The 22,257-nt window shown below is 59.7% G+C and overlaps 2 protein-coding genes across 10 annotated transcripts in view; one reads left to right on the top strand and one right to left on the bottom strand.

Moving 5' to 3' along the window:
• Positions 1 to 1,853: 1,853 nt before the first annotated feature.
• Positions 1,854 to 11,812, bottom strand: UBALD1 (UBA like domain containing 1). Its single transcript, XM_062588481.1, has 3 exons — positions 11,589 to 11,812; positions 4,623 to 4,682; positions 1,854 to 3,055 (listed from the first exon to the last, which is right to left on the bottom strand). Exons 1-3 carry the CDS (start codon positions 11,694 to 11,696, stop codon positions 2,735 to 2,737), a joined length of 489 nt encoding a protein of 162 aa, XP_062444465.1. The 5' UTR covers positions 11,697 to 11,812; the 3' UTR covers positions 1,854 to 2,734.
• Positions 11,813 to 16,692: 4,880 nt separating this feature from the next.
• Positions 16,693 to 22,257, top strand: part of MGRN1 (mahogunin ring finger 1) — a 60,591-nt gene continuing 55,026 nt past the window's right edge. For all 9 annotated transcript variants that reach the window (XM_062588221.1, XM_062588218.1, XM_062588219.1 and 6 more), the window contains exon 1: positions 16,693 to 16,843. In XM_062588221.1, the coding sequence (XP_062444205.1) occupies positions 16,756 to 16,843 (88 nt within the window). In that variant the 5' untranslated portion in view covers positions 16,693 to 16,755. The remainder of the gene's footprint in view (positions 16,844 to 22,257) is intronic.

Genomic DNA, 22,257 nt, shown 5'->3' with positions numbered 1-22,257 from the left:
CCCTTCCGGCAGGCCACCGAGAAGACGCGCCCTGTGAAGTACGGCAGCCATTACGTGTCCCCGTACTCGTGTGAGTCCCGGCGGACGTGGGCTCGCCCCGCTGCCCGAGCGCTCCTGGGGTGCTCTTGCAGGAGCGAGGCTGCTGTGCCCTGCGCAAGGCGCTAGCTAAACGCGCTCTGTCCTTCCGCACCGCAGGCGCTGCCATGCGGGCGAGGGCCCTCTCCTCCGGAGGCCGGCGGCAGGATGCCCCAGGCGGCAGCAGCGTGGCGGGTGTCTGAGCCGGCCGGGGAGAGCCACAGCTCGGCCCAGCGGCCCCGTCGCCGCCAGGACAGGCGGAAAGAGTGCGGTTGGAGCGGGACTGCCAAGGCTGCGCTGCCGGGGAGAGGTGGTCCTGCACGCCGGGGCTGCTCCAGCTCTGCCTGGCCTCGGGGATCGGAGCGGTGGGGGCGATGCTGCCGGGGCCTCTCCCTCCCCTTGGCCCAGGCTGCACCTCGGGGGCCTCCCTCGCAGCCCTGTGTTACAGCGACGTGACTCCGCGAGCTATAAAGATGCTCCCTGCTCAGCTGCCTCCCCTGCATGGTCCCTGGGTTCGCTGGGCTTCACAGGGCATCCTCAGAGACTTGGCCCGGGTGAGCTGAGCTACCTTGGGAGCGACCAGCACCCAAATCACTGCATCCCAGATGGGGCAGCGAGGCCACGCAGTGCGCACGGCCCAGCTGCGGTGCAGGGGACAGCAAGCGGAGGCTGGCAGGGCACAGTGATGCCAGCACTGGCCTCCCCCCAGTAGCAGGGAGGCACGTCCTGCCTGCCCTGCTGCAGCCACGGGGTTGCATTGGATTCGTTCCCCAAGGAGACGCTTCTGGGCTGTGCTGAGTCCTTGCAAGCTCTCTCTGACCAGCCAGACTTTCAGGTCTCTGGGTCTAGCCCTGGATTTTCTGATTCCACTGCTCCTGGTGGACTTGGGATAGCCACAGGCAAGCTGTCCCCTCCACGCTGGCCTCTCTCCCATCCCTCCGCAGCCTCCATGCTTGGTGACCTCTGGCTTCACCTGCGTTTCAGTGGCAGGTACCTCCTGAGGACAGAGATCCCTCCCCCTTATCTCCCCAGGGCCCCTGTCCCCACAGGTGGGCTCTGTGCCTCACACGGTCCCTGCTCCTAGCAGGACTAGGTGCTGGCCACAACACACTGGGCTTAGACGTGGCCGAGGGAGCTGGCCCATGCGCTTGGCCCAGTCTGGTCTGCCCCACGGGACAGGACTGAGCCGTGCAGCCCTGGGGCACGAGCACACGCCGGTGAGCCCCCAGCTCCGGCCTCTGCTGTCCAGCCTCCATCGAGGCCGTGCAAGAGGCCAGGGAGATGCGGCCCCAGTGCAACCATCAGTCATACAATGTTTATTTTAGCATCACAAGTAAGAGATGGAAATTAATTATTGACTGGCAAGCAGACGGCTATGGGGATGGTAGCCAGGTTACGGCAAGACAGCTGGGACCGGCGGGCGTCGTGCTATCAGCCCTGCCACCAGCCCGGCCCCTGGGCTTGGTGGGGTTAGCAGCCCCGCAGCTGCAAGCTCCTGTCCGTGGCTAACGTGGCAGGGCGGCGGGCAGAGCTGGGCCAGCTCCTGCTGCGGTTGAGCCCCGCACCCGCCTGGCCAAAGGCGGCAGACAGGCACCGCGCAGCTGGGATGGGGCGTTTGGAGCAGCCTACGTAGAGGCGGGAGAGGAGGAGACACCGGCCCCAGCTCTGACGCTGTCCACGCTCAGAGCCACTTGAGAGAAGGGGTCCTGCAACCCCCCCCCCCCAGGTCAGCTTTCCCAGCTTCCCACCGCTGCGGCACACGAAGCAAAGACACCAGGTTCAAAGCAGAAGAGCGTGTATTGCAAGCGGCTGCGGCGCGTCTGGGTAGACTTTCAGCCACCAGGAGAAAAGAGCAGAAGGGTTAAAAACGAGCCCAGTCTTTAGGTTTACACTGTCATGCAAACAGCCCCCGGGCGAACGCCCTGTCCCAGGAGGGCGAGGGTACGGTGCGCTAGCTCAGCCGGGCTGCTCGCGGCTCACCCCGTCCGGCGGCCCCCGCGCCCCATGACGAGGGCCTCCCTGCGGGGTGAGCCAGGTCCACAGAAACCGAGAGGCTCTGCACCGCCCCCGGAGTCGGCGGCCCCCAGCCCCGCTCACCGGCGAGGCGAGCGCAGCGCGCGCAGGGCGGAGGCCACGGCTGAGCGGAAACGACGCTTGCTCTCTTCTTCCCCCCGTTACAAAAAACAAAACACGTGGGGTGTCCGTCCCGGGCCCGGCTGCGCGGGGCCAAGGAGGGGGCAGACGCGCTTGGGCGCGATCCGCTCCGCGCGGCAGGGCGGCCCAGCCTGCGCGGGCAGGGAGGGGGACCGTGAAAAAAGGGACCTCCTCCGTCAACGTCACTCGCATGCAAACTCCGGCATCCCAAGAGAGGAGAGGGGAGCTCCCTCCCCATGACAGCAGGGTCCCAGGCAGAGGCCAGCACCAGTCTCGCGTCCCACGCAGCCTCCCACTGTCTCTGGGGAGCTCTGTTCAGCTCTAGGACAAGTAAAAACTACTTCAAACCAAACCCATGCAAGGCAGCTATTTGCTTGTGTGTCTCTGTGGCTGCCAGACGCGCTGGCAGTAAAGTTCCTCTCCTCTTCGGGGACGAGGAGAAAAAAATATATATATATATGTATGTATGCAGGGGTCCCCGCCGTGTTCGCTCTCCGCCGTGGCCTCATCTCTCTGCCTCCATGGTCACGTTGGCCTTCTGTTCTGCCGTGGCCTGCTGGGAGACGGCGGCAGGCCAGCCCGCGGGCTGTGCTGGGGGGGCCGGAGTCCACATGCTCTGCTGCTGCCCGGGGGGGGAGGCCGCAGGCCAGGCAGGATTGAAGGCCCCGTGCTGGGGCAGTGGCGGGGCTGGCGGTGGCGGTGAAGTCGCCATGGAGGCCACGGGGCTGCTGCTGTTGAAGCTCTCGGAGGCCTTGAGGCGGGAGAACATGGTGAGGGCGTCGGGGAAGTTGGGCGGCGTGGCCGGCGTGTTGGCAGGAGTGCACATCTGCAGGAGGAGACAGAGCGGGTCAGCGGGGGCAGCCGGGGCCGAGCAGGACGGGCCGAGGCGACTCGTGCCTGCCTCGGGGGGTCTCCATCGTGTCACCTCCCAGGGCAAGGCCCCGCTCCCCCCGCCGGCGTGGCACGCCTCTGCGGTCCCCGCAGGAACCGGCAGCGCCGGCCGAGCCCCGCGACGAACGCCGCAGGAGCGTGCGCCAGCCGGGCGACGGGAGGCAGGGACGCGGGCTCCGCCAGAAGGCCCGTCTACACGGCAAACGGCAGCCCGGGGGCATCCCACCCGCCACCGCCTGCCAGCTGGACGGGCCTGCCGGGAAGCTCACTGGCACAGCCCAGCCGCTTGCGCGGGGTGAGCTGGATGCCCGCAGAGGCGAGAAGTGCCAGCCAGAGGCAGGGAGGGACCGGGCATCGCTCCCGGACAGGCTCTGCCGACGTCCCGTGCCTCCTCCTCCTCCTCCTCCCCGCGCGCGCCGGGCTGCCAGCAGCCTCCGGCCAGCGCTGCCTTCGTCTCTGTCGCGATCCATCCCTCCCCCAGCTCCGAGGACGGTGCTCCCTGCAGGTAGCAGTTATTTAAGGCTCTGAAGACTAATCCTCTGCCCAGAGCTCGTCAGGGCCCACACAGGTCCTCCCCGCGCCCCCTCCCGTGGCCAGCCAAGCTGCAGACTCCCTCTGCTCCCCGAGCCGCTGCCCGCCGCGCCTCCTGGGACCCGCAGCGTGCCAGCCCTGCGGGCAGGCGCAGGGCTCGGGCTCGGCCCCCGCCCCACGGTCCTGCCGCAGCCACTGCTGCCCCACAGGAGCTCAGGCGCGCTCAGGCCCCGCCAGGCATTTGCTCTGCACACTCGCTGCACACTCCAAATCCCTAACTGTCTCGGGGAGTAAAATGAGGCCACGGCAGCCAGCAAATCCCTAGGACACATCTGCCCAGGCAGATTACGGGCTGTCCAGGCACGAGAGTTAAAGGGGCAGAGCCAGGGGCCAGCACGAGGACATCCAACCTGGCAGCCCAAGCAACAGCGAGCGCAGGGCCAGGCTCGAAGCTAGAGCCTAGGCGAGGGCTGCCCCAGTCCTAACTGCAGCTCCCGGCGGCTGCCGTGGGCTGATCCCCTCCCCGCAGCCGCTTTCTGCCCCAACAGGCTCACGGGACAAGAACACCAAGAAGCAGCAGTCACGACGGAAGGACTGTCCCCATCAACATCCCCCGTCCCAGCCCTCTCACTGCAACCAGCGTTTGCAGACACCTGGAGAGCAGTTTCCGCCCGGAGAGTTCCTAGGAAAGTCTGTCCCGGGCCGGGCAGCCGGCACGGCCCAGAGCGCCCGGCCTCGCAGCGCAACCAGGCAGCCGCGGCCTTCCCGCTGGCAGCTCTGACACAGCCCACCCTGGGGGCTCTCCAGGAAAGCCCTCCCCGGCAGGCAGCTCCGCCGGCGCCCAGCCACGTCTCCCTGCCCGCACGCCCGGAGCTGCGAAGCAGCAAGCTGGCCATCAGCGATAGCCGCAAAGCGCCCGTCGCCTGGCACCGCGCACCAGGCGAGCGCTGAAAAGGCGCGGAAGCACTTACCATCTGATGGTGGTGGCTGTAGGGGATGTTTGTTTCTTGGAAAAAAGCACTGAGAGCAGTCTGCAAAAAAGGCAGGAGAAGGTGTTACCATCGGCATGCAAACAAGGCACCCCCTCATCCCTGCACTCAGCAGGCTTTGCAAGGCCCCCTGCCCACCCGCCTGCTCCGGGGGCTGCAGCCCGCTTCCGCCCTGCTCTCCACCGGGGAGGACGCGCTGCCACGTGGCGCCAGAGCACCTGACGCAGCGCCCCGCTGCCCACCCTGGGGTCTCGCGTCTGTGTCAGCCACCTCCTAGAAGAGCTGGGAAGACAAACCACCCCGGGGGGCTGCTCTGCGCACTCAGCTACCGCCTGCCTCCGCAGCCGGCACGAGCCACAACCGCACGGGGAACAGCGCCGGCCCCGCGGTCTCTCGGCCTTCGTCGGAGGCAGCGCTGCGCGCAGCCGCTGCCCCGTCCCCAAGCAGCGAGCTACGCTCGCCGCCAAGCCGCCCGGGGACCGCGTGCGCTGAAGCTCACTGTGCTCGTTGCTGAAACGCAGCCACTTCTGCAGTGGACCTCAGCAGGCGTTTCACAACTCCCAGCAATGCTCTGCAACTGCTTCGAGCAGAGAAAGGAGGGACACCAAATCCAAACCCAGCAGGGGAAGCACAGCAGGAAACGCTTAGATGGGTGTCTTTAACTGGGCAGTATCAGGGTCACCATATTTACCCTGGGAGATCTCCAGGGACTCGGCTACGAGAGATAGCGAGTGGGACTCTGCCCACCAGCTATACCAACGAATTTTGAGCTCAGTTCCAGACTGGGGAGAGTTATGGCTGACACGATTTTGAATAGTTTCCAGTTCACTTCAGCAACTGTTTGGTAACTATGTCACATGCCACAAGTAGTTCAAGCTTGGGCAGGCCCGCAACATGAGGATGAGGGGTTTTGCAGGCAGGGAACGCCAGAGGCAGGGGCTCGTGGGGAAGAGCAGGCAATCAGGCCTGGTTTTGAGGGGCTGGGAGCAGTGGAGACAGCGAGGGCTCTGCAGGAGAGTGGGGCTGGATTGATGGAGGACTTGCAAAAATGAAGCTGTCTCATGTTCTGCGGCAGGTTTTCATTGAATCGGGACCAGAGAACAATGTTTTTAATTCAATTGCAGATTAGGTTCAACAGAAAATTCAAAATAGCATTTCAAATTCAGTTCTGGCTCGAGAATAAAATCCCGTTCAGTTCAAACGGCTCCCGGGAGCGGCCCTGCAGCAGAGTGGCCAGGCCTGCAACGTCCGGGGAGACGGGCACACGGCCCGGGGCTGCCGCCGCACACTGCCGCACCACCAGAGACTTTGCTCCCCGTCTACAAGCTGATGACTGGTGCTGCTCAAGCAGCTTGGACGCTCGGATGAAGCTGAGGTAGGTCTCACTTGTATGAACCCACTGTAACTGCAGCACTCGCAGTGTCTCCCCTGCCTCTGCCACACAGAGACGCTCTCTTCTCCTGTTGCCCACAGCCACATGCTCCAGACACTTCTGTGTCACCTACAGCCACGATGAACAGTGGCAAGTCAATTCAGCTCACTTTTGTGATGGAAAATTCATCTACTAAAAGACCCCAGGCCAGCAGGCCCCGGAAAGGCTAAGCCACGGGTGAACGGCCTGTTCATCCCGGAAAGGGATAGGACTGGGGCTGTGCTAGCACCACCAAGGAGTGGGAGACCCGTGGGAACGGTTTATGGTTAAGCTGGTGTAAGGCCACTGGCAAGACCACGTGGCAGCCAGGAACATTACCTTGCTGTTACGTCCTGGGAACAAAACACTTAAAGTAATCCAGATCTGAGAAGGGGAGGCAACTGCTGCTGTAGGTGCTGGCAGATCCCAAAAACTCAGAGCATGTCCTAGCTAGGCTGGCAAGACTCTTCCCAACTATAGCTCCATTTCTGCCTTTATTAACCCAACAACCTAACCTTGCACCCAGCCAGCCAGAGACTTCAGAGAGCCCTCGGCACCCGTGGGAGGATCCACTTGATTTCAGTGACAACTATAAAACAGGAAGGGGGTCCCTGAAGCCCTGGCGATCACGGCGGCCTGAACAGGCCTGCACACATCTATGAGTCAAGAAAATGGTGGCCAGAGACACAGACACTCCTAAGACAGCAACACCCCCCGCTGCTGCACCACCCTTCATCCTGGGTGAGGTCCGATGTCGACACCTGTATACGCTCTCAGACAGAAAGGAATGTGACGAGAAAGAGCGAAAAAAGGGAATGGGAAACACGGACAGAGGCGCGGGCACAGTGAAATACTATAAGCTGATTAAATCTGCCCCAGGCTGCCTGTTCTCCAAGTGGCCTTGTATGTGGGACTGCGCCGTTGGCAGACTGGGGCAAAGAAGGTCCCTGTTCTCTCCACGACCTGCCCACTCATCCCTGACAGCACAAGGGGAAAGTGGAGGATGGAAGTCTGGATGGAAGAAGCCCACTGTAACCACAGACCCCCTGCCTAAAACGCTGCACCTCCTCCCCTCTAGCTGCCTATTTCCAAGAATGATGGAAGCAACTCCTCTGCCCGCCACCACGCCGGGCCCGGCATTTCACCACCCTGCCGACCTCGGAGAGCAGCTGCCGCCTTCCAAAGGGAGCCCAGGACTTGCAACAGCCTCCACTCAAGCACACAAGAGGCCTGTGCACCCCTCCCCTCAGTGCCACAGGCCACCCGGGCCACACACGTAACCCAAGCTGCTGATGCCACCTGGTCTCTAGCCACCGTCACAAGTGCCGGGGGCAATCAGTGCACTGCAAAGCCAATTAACACTCCTTTGCTCGAGAAGGCGCCTGCTCCGCAGCTCAGCCTTGCGTAGCCCTGGCCACAGCGGGGCCGGCAGCGGCAGCCGGGAGGCTGGTGGCAGCGAGCTCTCCCCCGGGCAGCAGCACGGGGACCGGCTGTGCTCCTGCAGGGCACAACGGGGCTCCCGTGCTACCAGGCAGAGCACACAGGGGCTCTTTGGCAGAAGGACACTGCTGGCTGAGCTTGTAGGACCCACGCGGGCTGTGGTGTTGCTCTGTCTGCTGGGAAGGATTTCTGGATGTCTTATCCGGCGCCCTCCAAAATCCAGGGAGGGCTCCGGGCACGCGCAGGCAGCACAGCTGGGGAACGCGGCAGCCCAGCATCTACCGTCCGCCCCGATGTGGCGGGCGACCAGGCCGCTGAGTCCCTCCTCGGCACGCGACACGGAGCGCCGCGCAAGGCGGGTCACACGGAGACCTGCCTGGGTGCCAGAAGGGGCTCGTGGTGACAAGAGCCGGGGGGAGGACACCTTGCAGAGAGCCCAGCAGGGAAACGAATGCAAGGAGACCGGGGCGCTGCGCAGAACGAGCTCAGCCCGAATGAAAGAGCTCGACCCCCGGCTCTCCTCAGCCGTTCAGGCAGGACCCAGGGTGCTGTTCGATCCCTGACTTGCTGCTACCCGAGTTACACTTGTGCCTGCTCCTGTCTCGCTGGAGACGACCGCGTGCGCGTGAACCGCATTCGCGGCCGGCCCGGCAGATCAGGGAGCAGGGAGGGTGAGCAGGGCAGCGGCGCTGCTGGAGCAGTCCTGGGTTTTAGCCACAAAGGAACGGGAGAGGGGCTCTATAAAACGTAGGTCAGTCGTAAGAGGAAGCAGAACTCCATCCATACAGACAAGGAACACAGCCAGACTCCTACCTGCTCCCCCTCTTGCTCATTCATGTTTCCCTGACACATCACTAAACGGAGCAGAGACACTACAGTCTGTACCAGCACAAAGGCAGGAACCATTTTTTTTTTTTTTTTTTTTTGCAAGCTGACGTCTTCGTACTCTTTCCAAGCAGCCCCAGGGGCAATCAGTACACAGCAAAGCCAATTAATCCATAGCTCAGCCCCTGACCTCAGACTCGGCAAACCTCTCCCGGCAAGCCTGCTCGGCTCCAGCCACGGTGGAGAGACCTGCTTCTCCAGAAGCGCCGGCATCTGTGGCCCAGGGGGCTCAGCTCCAGCACTGACCTAGAGACCCAGAGACACCCCGAGCTGCCTCCTCTGCCCTGTAAACCTCCCGCTCCACACCACAGTGGCCCCCTGCCAGCAGGCTGGGCTGGCACAGCCGTTCCTGCTGGCATACACCGCAGCCTGGCCCCGAGAGCACGGCGAAGCCCACGGCGCTGTGAGAGCTGCAAGCTACACCGAACACACAGCAAGAAAGCCTGCTCCAGGTCCCCACGAGACAGGAGCGACGCCGCAGCAAGCGGAAGAGCCGGGGAGGCAATCCGCACACTACCCACGAGCTAGCCTGCTCCCTGGAGACGAAGGGATGTTTCTGCAAAATAAACGGTGCCTTTTTCAGGCCCTGGAATAGGGCAAGGGCTTTGATCAGCCTGCGCTGCAACGACGGCAGTTGTATCCCTCGAGCAGCTTCCCAGCCTCCTGCCCTGCTTGCACGCGCTGCCCTAGATCACGTTCCTCCTCCGCCCAGTGCAAACTCCTGGCTGCCAGGGTCAGCAGGACGCTCCGTGCGCAGCAAAACCTCTCCGCAGCCCACACAGCATCCTCCCCCAGTAGCCGCAATGGCCCCAGCACAGCCCCAATGCCGGGCAAGCCCAAGAACACGGGGACCAGAATGTGGCCCCCAAAAGTATGCGTCCACCAGTCCAAAGCCCAGCCGTGTTTCACTAAAAAAGCGACTCCTGGCCCCCTAAAGGGGTAGAGGTCTGCTCGCAGAAGGGTAGCAGCTGCTTCACGGCCTGCTGCGTTACACAGCGTGGCAGCTCCTGCTGCATCCGAGTTCCCTGGAGGGAACAGGCAGATCCGGGAATTCATGGACAGATTAAGAAAAGGGGGAGCCCAGAGGCCCCGCAAGCGGGTTGGGCTCGCCACCAAGGAAGCAGAGACAAATGTGTCCACCCGCAGGCGCAGCGGCCTTCCCCGGCTCCCAGATAAACCTTTCGCCCACCACGACGACCACCGCCTCCCTCTCCCAGCTCCCGTCAGGCCTCGGGCAAGGAGGAAGCAGGAAGCGCACTCGCGCAGCAAAGGCCTGGCACCAAGACGCTGCTCAACGCGCCCCGGCCGTGGCGGAGGTGCAGAGCCGAGGGACTCCGCTCCTGTTGTCTTGCTCCAGCGTTGCTGTCGGGCAACTGCCACGCTGAGCGCCGGGGTGACGACAGTCTCGTGGTACATTTGGGGCCAAGGAACACTTCTCCTCACAGCACACAGCCGGCTTACAGGGAAGAGCAGGAGGAGTGTATCCTCTGAGTGCAAGTCAGCTGCACTGACTCGCCCCACGCCCCAAGAGCGGCGCGTTGAAACCAAGGATACTGCAAACAAAGGCAGGGAAAATCAGAACCAAACTTGCCTGAACTCCACCAATTTCTACCCAGTGTAGCAGACCCAGGCCAGCTGGCAAACAGGCCCCACACTAGAGTTGCAAAAAAAAAAAAAAAAAGGCATGCAGATATCACATCCACGAACAAGAGATGAGAGCGCCCTGGAGGCAGAAGACAACCCCTCCCCAGCACGGCTCCCCGAAGAAGGCATGGCCAGCGGCCATTTCAGCGGCCATTTTGCAAAGGGAATTATCTGACCGTTTCACCAAAAGTGAGTGGGAACATGGTAACTGCTCATCACAGCGCGTTTGTTTACAGCTGAGCTTCCTCTGAGTCATGTGAGTGCCAAACCGGCAGGGGACGGCTGTTTGTACTTGTGCAACTCGCCAAAGGGTGGCAAAGTTCTGCGAAATGCCTTTTTAAAGGAAAGCAACTTTTCTCACTCTTTTCCCAGCTCTTTTACAATACGTACAGAGGTGGTGGAAGTTCATTTTACCAGTCCCAGTGGGCTGCTGTCAAGTTGTGTTAGTAAACATAAACCAGAGCATGTTACACATAGGAACGTACGTGCCATGAACAAAGATCCTGTAAGCAGAACGTGCCATTGAGCAACTAGGTGTACAGAGCACAGCTGGGCACAGATGGACGGGAACGTCTGCTCAGCGTGTCCTCATGCACCCACCCACTCGCTCCTCGGACATGCCCAGCTTGGTTTTGAACGCCAGGCTCCCATTTAGCATCTGGAAATCTCGTAACTGCACACAGATTGCATAGCAATGAACTGCCTCTAGGTCTGATCCATCTGACAGTCGTCATGTTACAGAACGAGCCCCGAATAACGCCTCCGAGGCCCGCTGGCAACGCTTTGAAAGATCAGGGCCGCACTGCATGCTGAACAAGAGGTGCCCTAGTCACACAGATGAACACGATCTGAATCTCTTGCTCTCCATACTGACTCAGACCGCCTTCTGCATCACAAAACAGACACTTCAATTATAAAGGTGCCATTAGCGTCAAATCCATCAGCTCCAGACTAGAGAGCTGCTGGGGCTGCATAAGGAAAAAAAAATCCTATTCAGAACGAGCTTTGCTTGCTACAGCTGCCGCATTCCTCCCTGTGCTCCCAGCGCTTTAGCTGCAGGGGTTTCTGTGCGAGCAGAGCCCCACAACGCCCGCCAGTGCGCTCCCCGCCTGCCGTCCCAGCCCCACGCGTGACACTAGCTGCTGCCCATGTCACGGAGCAGCCCGCCTCTGAGCAAGAGGGGAGAAAAGAGGCATCCGGAGCTAGGAAGGGTTTGACCTACAAAGTCTCCTCTCCCGCAGCTGCCTGAGGGCTCAAACTCTCAGCGGCGGGGACGGGGGAAAAGGCCGCGCTGGGGTTTTCCAGCGCACAGCCGCAGCGCAGCCCCGCTCGGCCGGTGCGAGGCGGCGGGCGCTGGACGGGCGGGCGGGAGGGTTCCCCGGCGCCGCGCGGGGTCGGGGGGGACCAGGAGGGCTCGGCACCGCCGGGCCCAGCACCGGGGGGCGCCTGGCAGCGGGGCAGGGCCACGCTCCGAAAGCGCGGGGCTCCCGCCGCCCTCAGGGCTCCCCTCACGGCGCCGGGGGGGCGCCCCGCAGCTGGAGCGCGGCCGCACGCGGCGGCGGCCTCACCTCGAACTGCCAGTGGGCCGCCTGGAGGAGCTGCTTGGCCTGGTCGGCGGCGCAGCCCGCCGTCAGCACGAACTGGTTGATCATCACCTGGTGCTTGAGCTCGTCCATGGTCCCGGCCCGGCGGCGCCCGCCGCCCCCCGCCCCCCCCTCACGGCCCCGCCACCATCGCGGCGCCGGCGCGGCTCACGCCAATGTTTACTGGGCACTGACTCACGGCGCCCGGCGAGCCCCGCCGGCGGCCGCGGGAGGGGGGGGGGGGGCGGCGCCGCGCCGCGCCGCGCCGCTGGGAGCTGTAGTTCCCGCGCGCCCGCCGCCCGCGCCGCCCCCCCCGCGCCGCCCCCGCCGGGACTACGACTCCCGGCAGCCCCCGCTTTGTTTGCATTATGGCGTCAGCGGCTGACGCGCGCTGAGTGACTCGAGAGGAGAACCAATCGGCGCCGGCGGTGTGGTAGTACCTGACCATATATGGTCAACAACGCTGCTGCCCCCAATGAACGGGAGGTGGGGGCGGGCCCGGCCGGGGCGGGTCGGGTCACGTGGGCGAGCGGGGGGGGGGGAGGGGCGGGGGGTGCGCGGTGTTTACAGTCGGCCGCGTGCGGTTTCCTGTTGACGTGCGGGGAGCGGCCGCGGCTCGCGCCGGGGCCGGGGCGCGTGCGCGCGCGGGGGAGGGGGAGCGGCCTCGCGCCCCCCCCCCCCCCCCCCCCGCCAACGGCCGCACCGCGGCCTCGGCGGCGCCGCCGCCCTTTGGCCCCGGCGCCCGCCCGGCCCCGGGTAATGTTTAACCGGCGGCGGCGGCGGGCGAGGCTCCTCCGGCGGCTGGGGGTGCCGCGGGTGCCGCGGGCTCTGGCGGAGCCCCCTCAGCGCGGGGCTGCCCCGGGCCCGCGGGACGGGGCCGCTGTGGCCTCGCCGACCGTGGCGGGAGGTGTGGGGTGGTGGAGGCGCCTTGGACGTGCTGCACGTCGCCGGGCCAGGCCCGGGGCTCCTCCGTGCTCCGTGGCGGCAGCAAGCGCTAATAAAAGACGGGGAGTTGCATAAGCCATCTGCAGGCCTGTTTCCATTTCTCCCTTTGCTGAAGCAAGTTCCGGTGCCGTTTACATAATTGCCGAGATGTAAAACAGGAGGCTGCGGCGGGGGAACGTTCTAGGAGGTGCTGGGGGGCTCCTGGGGACGGGAAAGGCTCTTTGGAGAGCCGGGCATTACCACAGCAGGAGAAAGCGGGCAGGCAGGCAGGCACGGCTGGGCTGCTCCGCTGCCCTGGCGAGGGACAATGGTGTTGCTAAGTACCAGGAAACGATAAGCAGGCACGGACGGACCTTCGGCTTTGGTTCGAATGGCCGGGAGATAATAAAGCAAAGGAAAAACGGCAGGCGGAGCAAAAACGAAGGAAACGGCCTCAGCTTCACAGGGCTCGCAGAGGTCCCGGGGCCTCCACCTTTCCTGAACAATCCTAGGCTCTCTTCCTGCAATTTGTGTTGATGTTTCGGGCTTAGCCTCAGAACAAGCAGTGTGTTCTCTTAATGCCCCTGCTGCTGTCTGCGTTTTGTGTGCGGCTGCGTGCCCTAAGGATTAATGTCTGGAGCTCAAGCAAGTCGTACTTCAGGTTTGACCTGAGTGATCTGCGGTCTCCGCTGCTTGTGTACAAATTGCCCCAGTATGGTCCAAAACAGACCATAGGTAAACTGCCTTCTGCTTGTCCTTCCCTAATGATAAAAAGTGCTCCCAGTAATGATGCGAAACGCTCAAGGTCGTAGAGGATCCCAGTGGTCAATGGGATTTTTCGTCCTTGTACGTATGTCAGCGCCCAAATCGGAGCGAGGCGCATCCACACAACGGCAGTAGCAGGACCTGTCAAGAGGTGCCTGGTGTTTTCTCTAAGGTCAAGACAATCCCAAGAGGAAAGCAGTAAGAGGGGATCTGTAGCCAGTAAGGTGTTAATGTAGCTGGGAAAACAAATCTTGCAGAAGATGGTTTGAATTCAAGAAAAGCAGACGTTTTTAGAAGCCTTCCTGTTTGTTTTTGCAGGGGGAAGGGTTGGCCCCAGCCCAGAAGGGCTTTCGGGGATGATTCCAAGCCCTTTGGAGCAGGGCAGCGTTTAGGGAGGCAAAGTTCATGGGCTCGCCACTCCTTCTGGTCAGAAATAACTTTGTGTGTAGTCTCCAGAGCTCCTGAACCTTGTTGTTCTGCAAGTACCTGGCAAACAACAGGAGCGACAGCACCGGGGAGGGAGCAGCGGAGATGAAGTGAGTTGCTTTACTGGATAATAAACCCAGGAGCAGCTGGACTTTGGATGAGCTGCTCTGGCGAGTGGAAGATTTGAAGGCAAACATATTTCCTTGTGTAAACGGGGCTTGCTTCTAACTGCCTTCCCTGGCAGAGACTTCCAAGGAGGTTTCTGAAGGGCAGTTTTGTGTTAGCTGGAGAAATATGTTAACAGTGGTAGGGTGAGTGCCCCTCCTGTCTTTCTGCCTCTTTACCAGGCTGAAGCTCTGCGGAGTGACTCCTGGGTTACGCTGTGGTAATTGAGGTCCAGTTTCAGAGCTCCCCTTGGTCTACATTTTGCAGAAGTGATCTCCTGGAGAACAGCTGCATCTGGGAAACAGTGGCATAGAGTCGCAGCGACAGTGACTGTACAAACGGAGACGGCGGAGAGCCCTGAGAGCCAGCAAGGGAGGTGGGCGCACAGCAGAAGGATCCCTCCTCTCTACTGCTCCTCTGCCCAGGCTCTCCAAATCAAGCCGGTGAATGGCCCTCAAGTTTCTCCACCTGCAGTATGAGCCTGATGCTCCTGGCCTTCACTCGGCACGTTGAGCTCTGCCTGTGGTGTGGCCGTGCCGGCACCACCCCGGTGCCGGCTCGGGGCCCTGAGCCGTTCCCTTTCCTTCCCCCGCGCTGCTTGCAGCAGCTCCCGTGGAGGGATTGAGGCGAGCGGTGCAACATCCTGCCTTTGTGTGCGCGACCGCCCGGCGTCCCCAGGCCTGGCAGGGGTAGGGGCCCCGCTGTCTGCTGGAGGTGCTGCCCTTTGGCTCTGGTGCTGGCGGGCCCTGGGGTCCGCAGCGGAAGGGCTGGGCCCGGCGCTGGCGTACTGTCACTATTGCAGTTCTCTGTCACGCGTCTCGCTAAGCGGGGCCCTTGGGGAGATATTCTCCTGCAAAGGCCCCTTCCAGCTCAGATGACAACCCTCGAGGGGCCCCGCCACTTCCTCAGAGCTGCGCGGGGCTCTGCAGGGACCTTCCCGCTGGGGGAGACTCTGCGTACAACCAAATCCTCCTGCCGTGGCCCCAATGCCTGGAGCGGGCTGGCGCCCCACGCCGCAGCAGCGCTGAGCTCCCCCCTGGCTGCAGCGCGCTGCCTGCCAGGACACCCGCTCCCCCCTTGGCTTGCCTCCGCTTAACCCGTGTGGTGCTGGGCTCCCCGGCGAGCGGCACACGCTGCCCCAGGGCTGGACTCCCTGGCAGTGCTGCTGGCACCGCTCTTCCCCCTCTGCTGCCGCAGCTGGCAAGTGGTTCCCAGCAAGGCGCGGGGAGATGTTCCCCCCCCCACCCCGCGGAGCCTTGCTGTGCTGGGTCTGCTGCACGGAGCCCAGGGTGGGCTGCTGGTGTGCAGGGTGAGGTGACTTTGGGGGATTTCTGGGTGATTACCGGGAGTCGCCCTGCTCCGTCCGAGGCTGCTCGTGGCACTGCTGGCTGCTTGAACCAGGCCTGCTGCTGCCAGGGCTCTGCCTGGGCTCCGTTCCCACCACCGAGGAGCGTCCCTGCGAGTTCCCTGGCAGGCAGGGAGCAGCCGGGACACGCTTCTGGCAGCCCGCGTGGGCCGGACATGGCTTGGCAGTTCAAAAGGCTCCATTCCTCCCTCTTCTGCAATTTCTGCCGTGAGAAAGTCTCGCACGGAGAGGCTGGTGGCGAAAGGGAGACCATCCCTCCGGGCACCAGCAGGCAGCCTGTGGGATACCGTGGGCAGCGCCTAGACACGAGTTATTGCCAAAGCACCATCCGGCCCCAGCAGAGCTGGCATTCCCTCCATGTGCCAGGTGCTGCACGTGCATAGTAATAAATACAGGCAGCTGCAGACCAGCCTTCCCCGTTAGTCCCAGGTGATCCCAGGCCCGACACGAGGCCCAGTGCCCGGGGCCTGTGCTGCGTCCTGCTCCCACCGTGCTGGCAAAGGGACACACTTCCCTGTGAGCCAGATCAGGCTGCAGCTTCCCCGGCTGCCACGAGCTGCCCGCGCTCCTGCTGGTCCCGGCCGCCGCTGCTGAGGGTCGCGGCATTCATCAGCCGAGCAACGGGGCAGGATGGAAACGGCGCCCAGGAGCAGTCCGTAGTCCTTGCCTAATTTCTGGGGCTGGTGGGAGCCAGGATTTCTCTGGGAGAAGACACAAGGAGGGAGCGAGTGCTAACAGCACGGAACACACCTGCGTGCAGAACGGTGCCGATGCTGCCGGGGATATACCAGTTGGGCAGAGCAAGGCCCGATCCTGCTTTATTTATTTATTATCTGCATTTGCTCCCACCTGCAGCTCCCTGCGTGTCCCTGCCAGCACACAGCTGCTGTGCTCGGAGCGGCCACAACAAGGGCAATAACTAGCTGGAAGCAAATTTCCACCCAGCAAAAAAACTCACCCTCCCGCGCGGCTATGCGAGAGGCCGAGTGCGCGGCGCCCGCCGAGCCCCGGCGGCCCGGCAGGCTTCGGCGCGCAGGTGCCGGCAGCGGCGGGCGCTGGGCCCGGTGCGCCGCCGCCGCCGCCGCGCATCCTCCCGGGGCGAGGCGCGTCCCGGCGGGTCCTCTCCCTGCATCCCGGTGCTCGGCGCGTCCCGGCGCTCCGCGCACGCTGCCGCTTGGCGCCCGGTGCACCCAGGCTCCCGGCGCAGCGCCGAGCCCGCCGGGGCCCCCGCCCCGGGCTGCCGCCGCCGCGCGGGGCGGCGCCCCCTGCCGGCAGAGCCCGTGAGGCCGCCGCTGCCTCCCCCGCGGCGCCGCTGTTGGTAGGCGCCGCCGCGGCGCCTGCCGGGAGTTGTAGTCTCGGGGCGGGCGGGCGCCGCGCGCCGCGGGGCGGGCGGACTCGCTCTCCCGGCGTGCCCCGCGCCGCCGCCGCCGTGGGTGCGGGCCGCTCGCCGCCGCCGCCGCCGCGCTTCTCCCCGTCGCCGGCGCGCCCGCTCTGCCCGCGGCCGCCATGGGCTCCCTGCTCAGCCGGCGCATCGCGGGCGTGGAGGACATCGACATCCAGGCCAACTCGGCCTACCGCTACCCGCCCAAGTCCGGTAAGGGCCGCGGCGGCGCCCCGCGGCGCCCCTGGCCCGGGCCGGCCGAGCGCGCGGGCGGCGCGGCGGCGGCCCGCGGCGGGGGGGGCGGGCGCGGCGGCGGCGGCGGCGGCGGCGGCGCGGGGGCCGCTGCGCGGGCAGCCTGCTGCAGCCGCTCGAAGCGCCGCTCCGCGCGCGGGGCCTTCCGAGGGGCCGAGCCCCCCTCGTGAGCGGTCACAGCCCCCCGGTGAGGGCAGGGCGGGCTTGCGGCTCGCCGCGGCCGCCGCTGGCTCTTGGGGCTGGCCCGGTTCAGCTCGTTTGGAGGGTTCTGCTTGTCCTCCTCGTTCAATGAGCCGTCGGGGAAGCCAGGTGCTCTTTCGCCTAACTCGCTTCTGAAGATCTTCCAAGTTTCTGTTCTGTTAGGGCTTTTCCAGGCAGGCTGAAAGAATCTGTGGAGCAGCGGTTTGCTGAGTGTCCCCATGCTCGAGAAGTGGCACAACATTGCTTTTTTTCCCAGAGACTTGAGTCACGCGTGTAGTTCAAGCACTGGCACAGCTTGCCCAGAGAGGTTGTGCAGTCTCCTTCTCAGAACCTGCCTGGATGCAACCCTGTCTAACATGTTCTAGGTGACCCTGCTTGAGCAGAGTCTAGATGATCTCCAGAGGTCCCTTCCAACCTTACCCGTTCTGTGATTCTGTGTGTCCGATGACGTGACGTCTTCAGAGCTGTGTGATGGAGGGAGACAGGTTCCCTCCTTCCACCTGGAAAAGGAGGAAGCTCTCAGGTGGAGCCCTGTGGTCATTACACCTTGTCTGGTTGCAGATTTACCTTCAGCAGGAAGAGTGATGTGGAGGAGATGGAAGGGAGGAAACCTTTCCAGAAAAGTTCTTCCCTTGTGTTGGTGCGCTCTCAGAAAACCTAACCTGCTTTTGGGGGTGGGGTGAGGACAAGCTTCATGATCTGCTAGAAAAGACAAATGTCACTGCTAGGAACACAGCAGCTAGATATACCATGATTCTGCATGGCTCTTGGCTGGCTGGTGGATTTTCCCTGTGTAGTGACTAGGTGGACATAAGCTGACTTCTAAGTTGTAGCTGTTATATCATGGCGCTCTGCTAGCAATTTTCTTGCAGCCTGTTTCTGTTGAAGTTTAGACATGGTTTTAGATACCAGCTGGATTAATAATTGCTCACATAGGCAATGAACATTAAACTGCTTCCTTGAAATCATCATCCAGTTGTTTCTCTACTGTATTAGTTACCTTGAAAAGAGTTTAATGGTGTGTTAGGTTTGAACAAATGTGCTTCTACATACTAGTCAGGGTAAACCTTGGGGTCTGGTTTGTCTGATCACGTTCATCTGTTGACCTAGATGCTGCCAAAGAGCATTCCAGTTATGGCGCTTGTAAAACTGAACAGCTAATGCTTTGAAGCTGTTAGTAAAAAGAAAAAAAAAAACATATTTCTTTTATAGGGTTTGGATGCAATTAGATGCTTGTTAATTTGGCTGAACTTCCTATTGCCCTTGCCAGTGCTCCTTCTGAAAATATACTGGTTTTAGATTAGAACTTTCTCTTTGCTTTCTTCAGGTTTATCTAAGGAGGATTCATTTGACTCTAGGAAGGGAGAAGACTATTTAAGCTTAAGCCAGGTCTTGGCAGAAGAATAGGTCATGAATACTTTTAAGCTGGTAATTCAAAGAAGGTTACTGAACAACAGAACAGTAAGGGTTGTTATGATGGCAACACCCCTCCCTTTAAGGTGAAGCTTTTTCAGTTTGCAAAGGACACTGTCCCTCTGGTCCTACAAGCCCAAACATGTTTGACTTGAGACTAGGAAGATTGGCTGTGATTTGCACAAAATCTGACAGCTAGAAGTCAAGAGGACTAGAAATGCAGGTATGATTATATTTCACAAAGCGAGCTGAGGAAAGATACAAAAAGTTCTTAGGCTAAATGATTGCTGATTATTTCTAACTTGACAGTGTCCCTGTAAGCCTAATACTGCAACTCATTGCCTTACTAGAAGAAACAAATTTTTCCTATCAGCTGTTTTTTATGCTTGGGTATGTGGGTGTAGAAGAATGTACACTTCAGTGGGAGTGTACATACATGGGCTGTGTCCTGGCTGCTCAGAGATTACCCATTAAAAGGGTGAAAGTGTGAGCGAAGGGGCGTTAACTGAGGTTGTGTGTCTGTTAAGAGTCTCGTGCAGCGCTGAAGGCTGTCTGCCATCTTGTGCATTCTCTCTGAGTCCTTGGTTTAAGCAGATCTGAACTTACTGTGGGTCCCTGGGAAAGCTGCTACAGCTCTGAGCAGGTGCCGTCACTTTGAAGGACACAGTCTTGCCTTCTGGAACAAACATGCCACCTTCCAAGGAGGCACCTTGAGTCCTACGCAGAATTAAACACATGACTTGCAGGTATCTTGGCTGTGATTTAAGCAATATGTCAGCCTTCCCATAGAAATAAATACAGTTACTTACCAGGTCATGCCAAGGGACAGTGCCTTGTTGAATTGCAGCTGGCTGTGATGAATATTCAGTTCTCATTTATTGATTTTTTTTGATGTAGTTATTGCTGGGGCAGTCATGTGTTCTGTGTAAGATGGAGCAGGTTGTAGTGGAATCTACCTTGGTCCTTGGGTTATTAATTAGATGTTGGCAGATCATTTAGCAGCTTTGTTGCAAACAGGATACAGTTTAGCATTTAAGAATCCTTCTCTGAAAATGCCCTCCTTAGTCCGTCAAGAGTCAAGATGCAGGTCAGCTGCATTTCTCCTCCTGCAGCATGGCAGGGATGAGGCTGCTGAAATGCTGTAAGGTGACACCTAATCCTCTCCTTTAATCCATCTTCACTGGTACCTTTTAACCTTCCCTTTTTGCTTCATGGAGACTGTGCTAGCATTGCTGATGCCAGACCAGTTGGAAAGGAGTTGGAGAAGGGCCCAGTTTGTACAGAAGAATTAGCGCCTCCACAAAATGGGCTAAAAATTGGTAATCGCAAGGAACAGTCATGATCTTCCCTGTGCTTGTGTTGGAAGCAGCAAAACAATAATCTGTGTTCTTGCATGCAGGCTCAGTGCATGATGCCCCTATTGCTTTAGCAACCAGTGAGCAATGCACCAGTGTTTTCTGCAGCTCCTTTGTCAGCTTGTCTCTTGTTCCAGTGAGCTCATCTGCAGTGTGGAGCAGAGCAGGGTGCACGTGCCCTCGAGGTGGCTTTTCTCCTCCAGAGTGGTTCTTGCAAGAGAACTGCAGGCCCTGGCTATATTTCAGAGGGAAAAAAAAAAAAAAAAAAAAAGGGGGGGGGGCAGACTACTCCTCTCTGAAACAAACTGCTTTTTTTCTTTCCTTTTTTTTTGTTAGAGAATGATAGAATGATGCTGTGATCGAAGAAAGAGCAATTGTAAATGGGAGAAGAGTATCCCCAGTTGTACCTAATCTTTCATCTTGTCCATGGCTCTCAGCTCATGAGTCATGCATACCATGACCATGTGGCAACAGAAATACCTGTTTCCCATGTAGCTCTTGTTCCTCGACCTTGCTGGTGACGGCCATCGTCACCTGCTATTGACTGGTCCCTTCTGTTCCTGTCTTCCCCCAGCTTCCCCATAAGCACCTGACTGGAGCCTTGGCTCAAAACCAATAATTTTTATTACTCTTTACTGCTGGATTATGTTTAACCCAGCTCAGAATTGCATTCCAGTTTGCCATGTGATTGATCCCTTATGGTGGCACCGTGGGGAGGAGGTGAGGAAGGGATGTCTCTTCCAGCTGAAGAGCTGGCTCAAGCTCCGGCTGAACGGGTTCAGGCTGCTTCAGGGACCGTGCTGTCAGTCTGTCCCTCAGCACATGGGATTGGTGGTGGTAGGTATCTGGCTGAGTGAAGTGTCGTCTGTCACTGTGTCACCACAACCCGTGAGAGGACAGGAGGGAAGAGTGGAAAGAGTGCAGGGGAGTAGTGAGAAAAGGGGGCCTATCTGGACGCCTGCAGGAGCTGGTTAGGCTGTTCCCAAGCATTGACTAACTCACCTTTATAATGGCCATGAAGCTTTTTTTCTCCCTTACTTCCACACGATTTTGCCAGTTTAGCCTCCTCTTCCCGTTGATCTACGAAAGTTTATTTTCCAGTCACTCGTGTTTAGCAGAAGACTTTGCTTTTTGACAGCGGTCAAAAACCTGTAGCTGCCTGTGTTGTGAATTCTGTGTTCCTGGCCACTGTAGGTCCTCCATGCAGTGTGTTGCTCTTCCATCTCGACCATGTATTAGATTTGCATGTGACAGGATTAGGCCACTGGGTTAGGACTAGGTTGGGGTTGCGTGGTTACAATTCATGGACGTTGGGAGAGTGGGAGTTCTTGCTCTCCATTTCAGCACAGAAATGCATCTCCTGCTCTCTAAACCTTCTGTGCAGCAAGGGCAGTTTTCTAGACGCAGAGTATTCAGCTAGGTGAGCTCTTGATTGATGTTTCTGCTTTTTGAGAATTGAGAAGTAATGCTGACTGCGGCAATGTGCTTGGTGCCTGGTGCTGGTGCATTCATTATAACAAAACCCAGCCCTGTCCTAGGCTGTGTGGTGTGTTCCATGTCATCTGATGCTTTGAAGAAGCCTCAGATTCCAGTTTTGTTTGTGTGAGACAAACTAACGAGTCAGACTTTGCCATTCTGAATGTTCCAGTGGTGTTTTTCCAGCAACTGTAAAGTTTTCCACCGCAGTGGTATCCTGTTACATCTGCTGCTCGTCCTTCAGTTACCTTCAGCAGTGTCACCCGTTCTTATTCTCTTTTATTTAATGGTCTCCTGTGTTCCATGCTGATTTGCTCTAGGGAGTAAAGTTAAAGGCAAAGACCTAGCTATTTTTCTCTTCACTCTAGCTTTTGTTTTCATGTTTTCTCCTTGGTTATTTGTATATGATTATTTCCTCGTAACTGTGTGCATTCTTCCAGTTGACTTTTTGCTTACACTAGTTCTGTGTATGGTTAATTAAGACTTCTGCTTTTTTTTTCCCCCTCCTCTTCCAAGGAGAATCATACTTAGCTCCCTGCTGTATTCACGCTTACAGAGCTCTGCATGAAAGTTGATCTTGCAACACCTGCCTAAGGTAGGTGAAGGATGTTTTATAGACTGGTGAGATGCGTGGGAATGAGGTTCAAGATCCGTGGCAATCTGGTTGAGCACCTAAAGTGATGTGGGTAATGGAATTGGAAATGGAGCCTACAGATGGAGTTGCAGCAGGATTTTGATGCATAGAAAGGTTTTATATGCAAGCCTTCTGGAGGCAGTAAAAATCCTATCAATCTTGTGCTAGATGTGTGAAAGCGAGACAACGTGGCAACTGCATTTGAAGAAAGAGGAAACCTCATTTCTTCCTCTTGAACTTTCCTTTTAGTCATTGATGTGGTAACTGCAGAAGTGCTTTCTAGAAGTTTTGTCTCT

Source organism: Rhea pennata, chromosome 15, assembly GCF_028389875.1.
Source record: "Rhea pennata isolate bPtePen1 chromosome 15, bPtePen1.pri, whole genome shotgun sequence".
Classification (NCBI taxonomy): Eukaryota; Metazoa; Chordata; class Aves; order Rheiformes; family Rheidae; genus Rhea; species Rhea pennata.
Note: the sequence above shows the minus strand (reverse complement) of the source record. Positions and strands in the feature narration are given on the sequence as shown.

Excerpts from the sequence above, each read along its gene's own strand:
- UBALD1 (XM_062588481.1), bottom strand. The coding sequence starts at position 11,696 with ATGGACGAGCTCAAGCACCAGGTGATGATCAACCAGTTCGTGCTGACG. Across the intron at positions 4,683-11,588 it reads CGGCCCACTGGCAGTTCGAG|ACTGCTCTCAGTGCTTTTTT; the intron begins GTGAGGCCGCCG and ends CCTTTTTTGCAG. Across the intron at positions 3,056-4,622 it reads ACAGCCACCACCATCAGATG|ATGTGCACTCCTGCCAACAC; the intron begins GTAAGTGCTTCC and ends CTCCTCCTGCAG.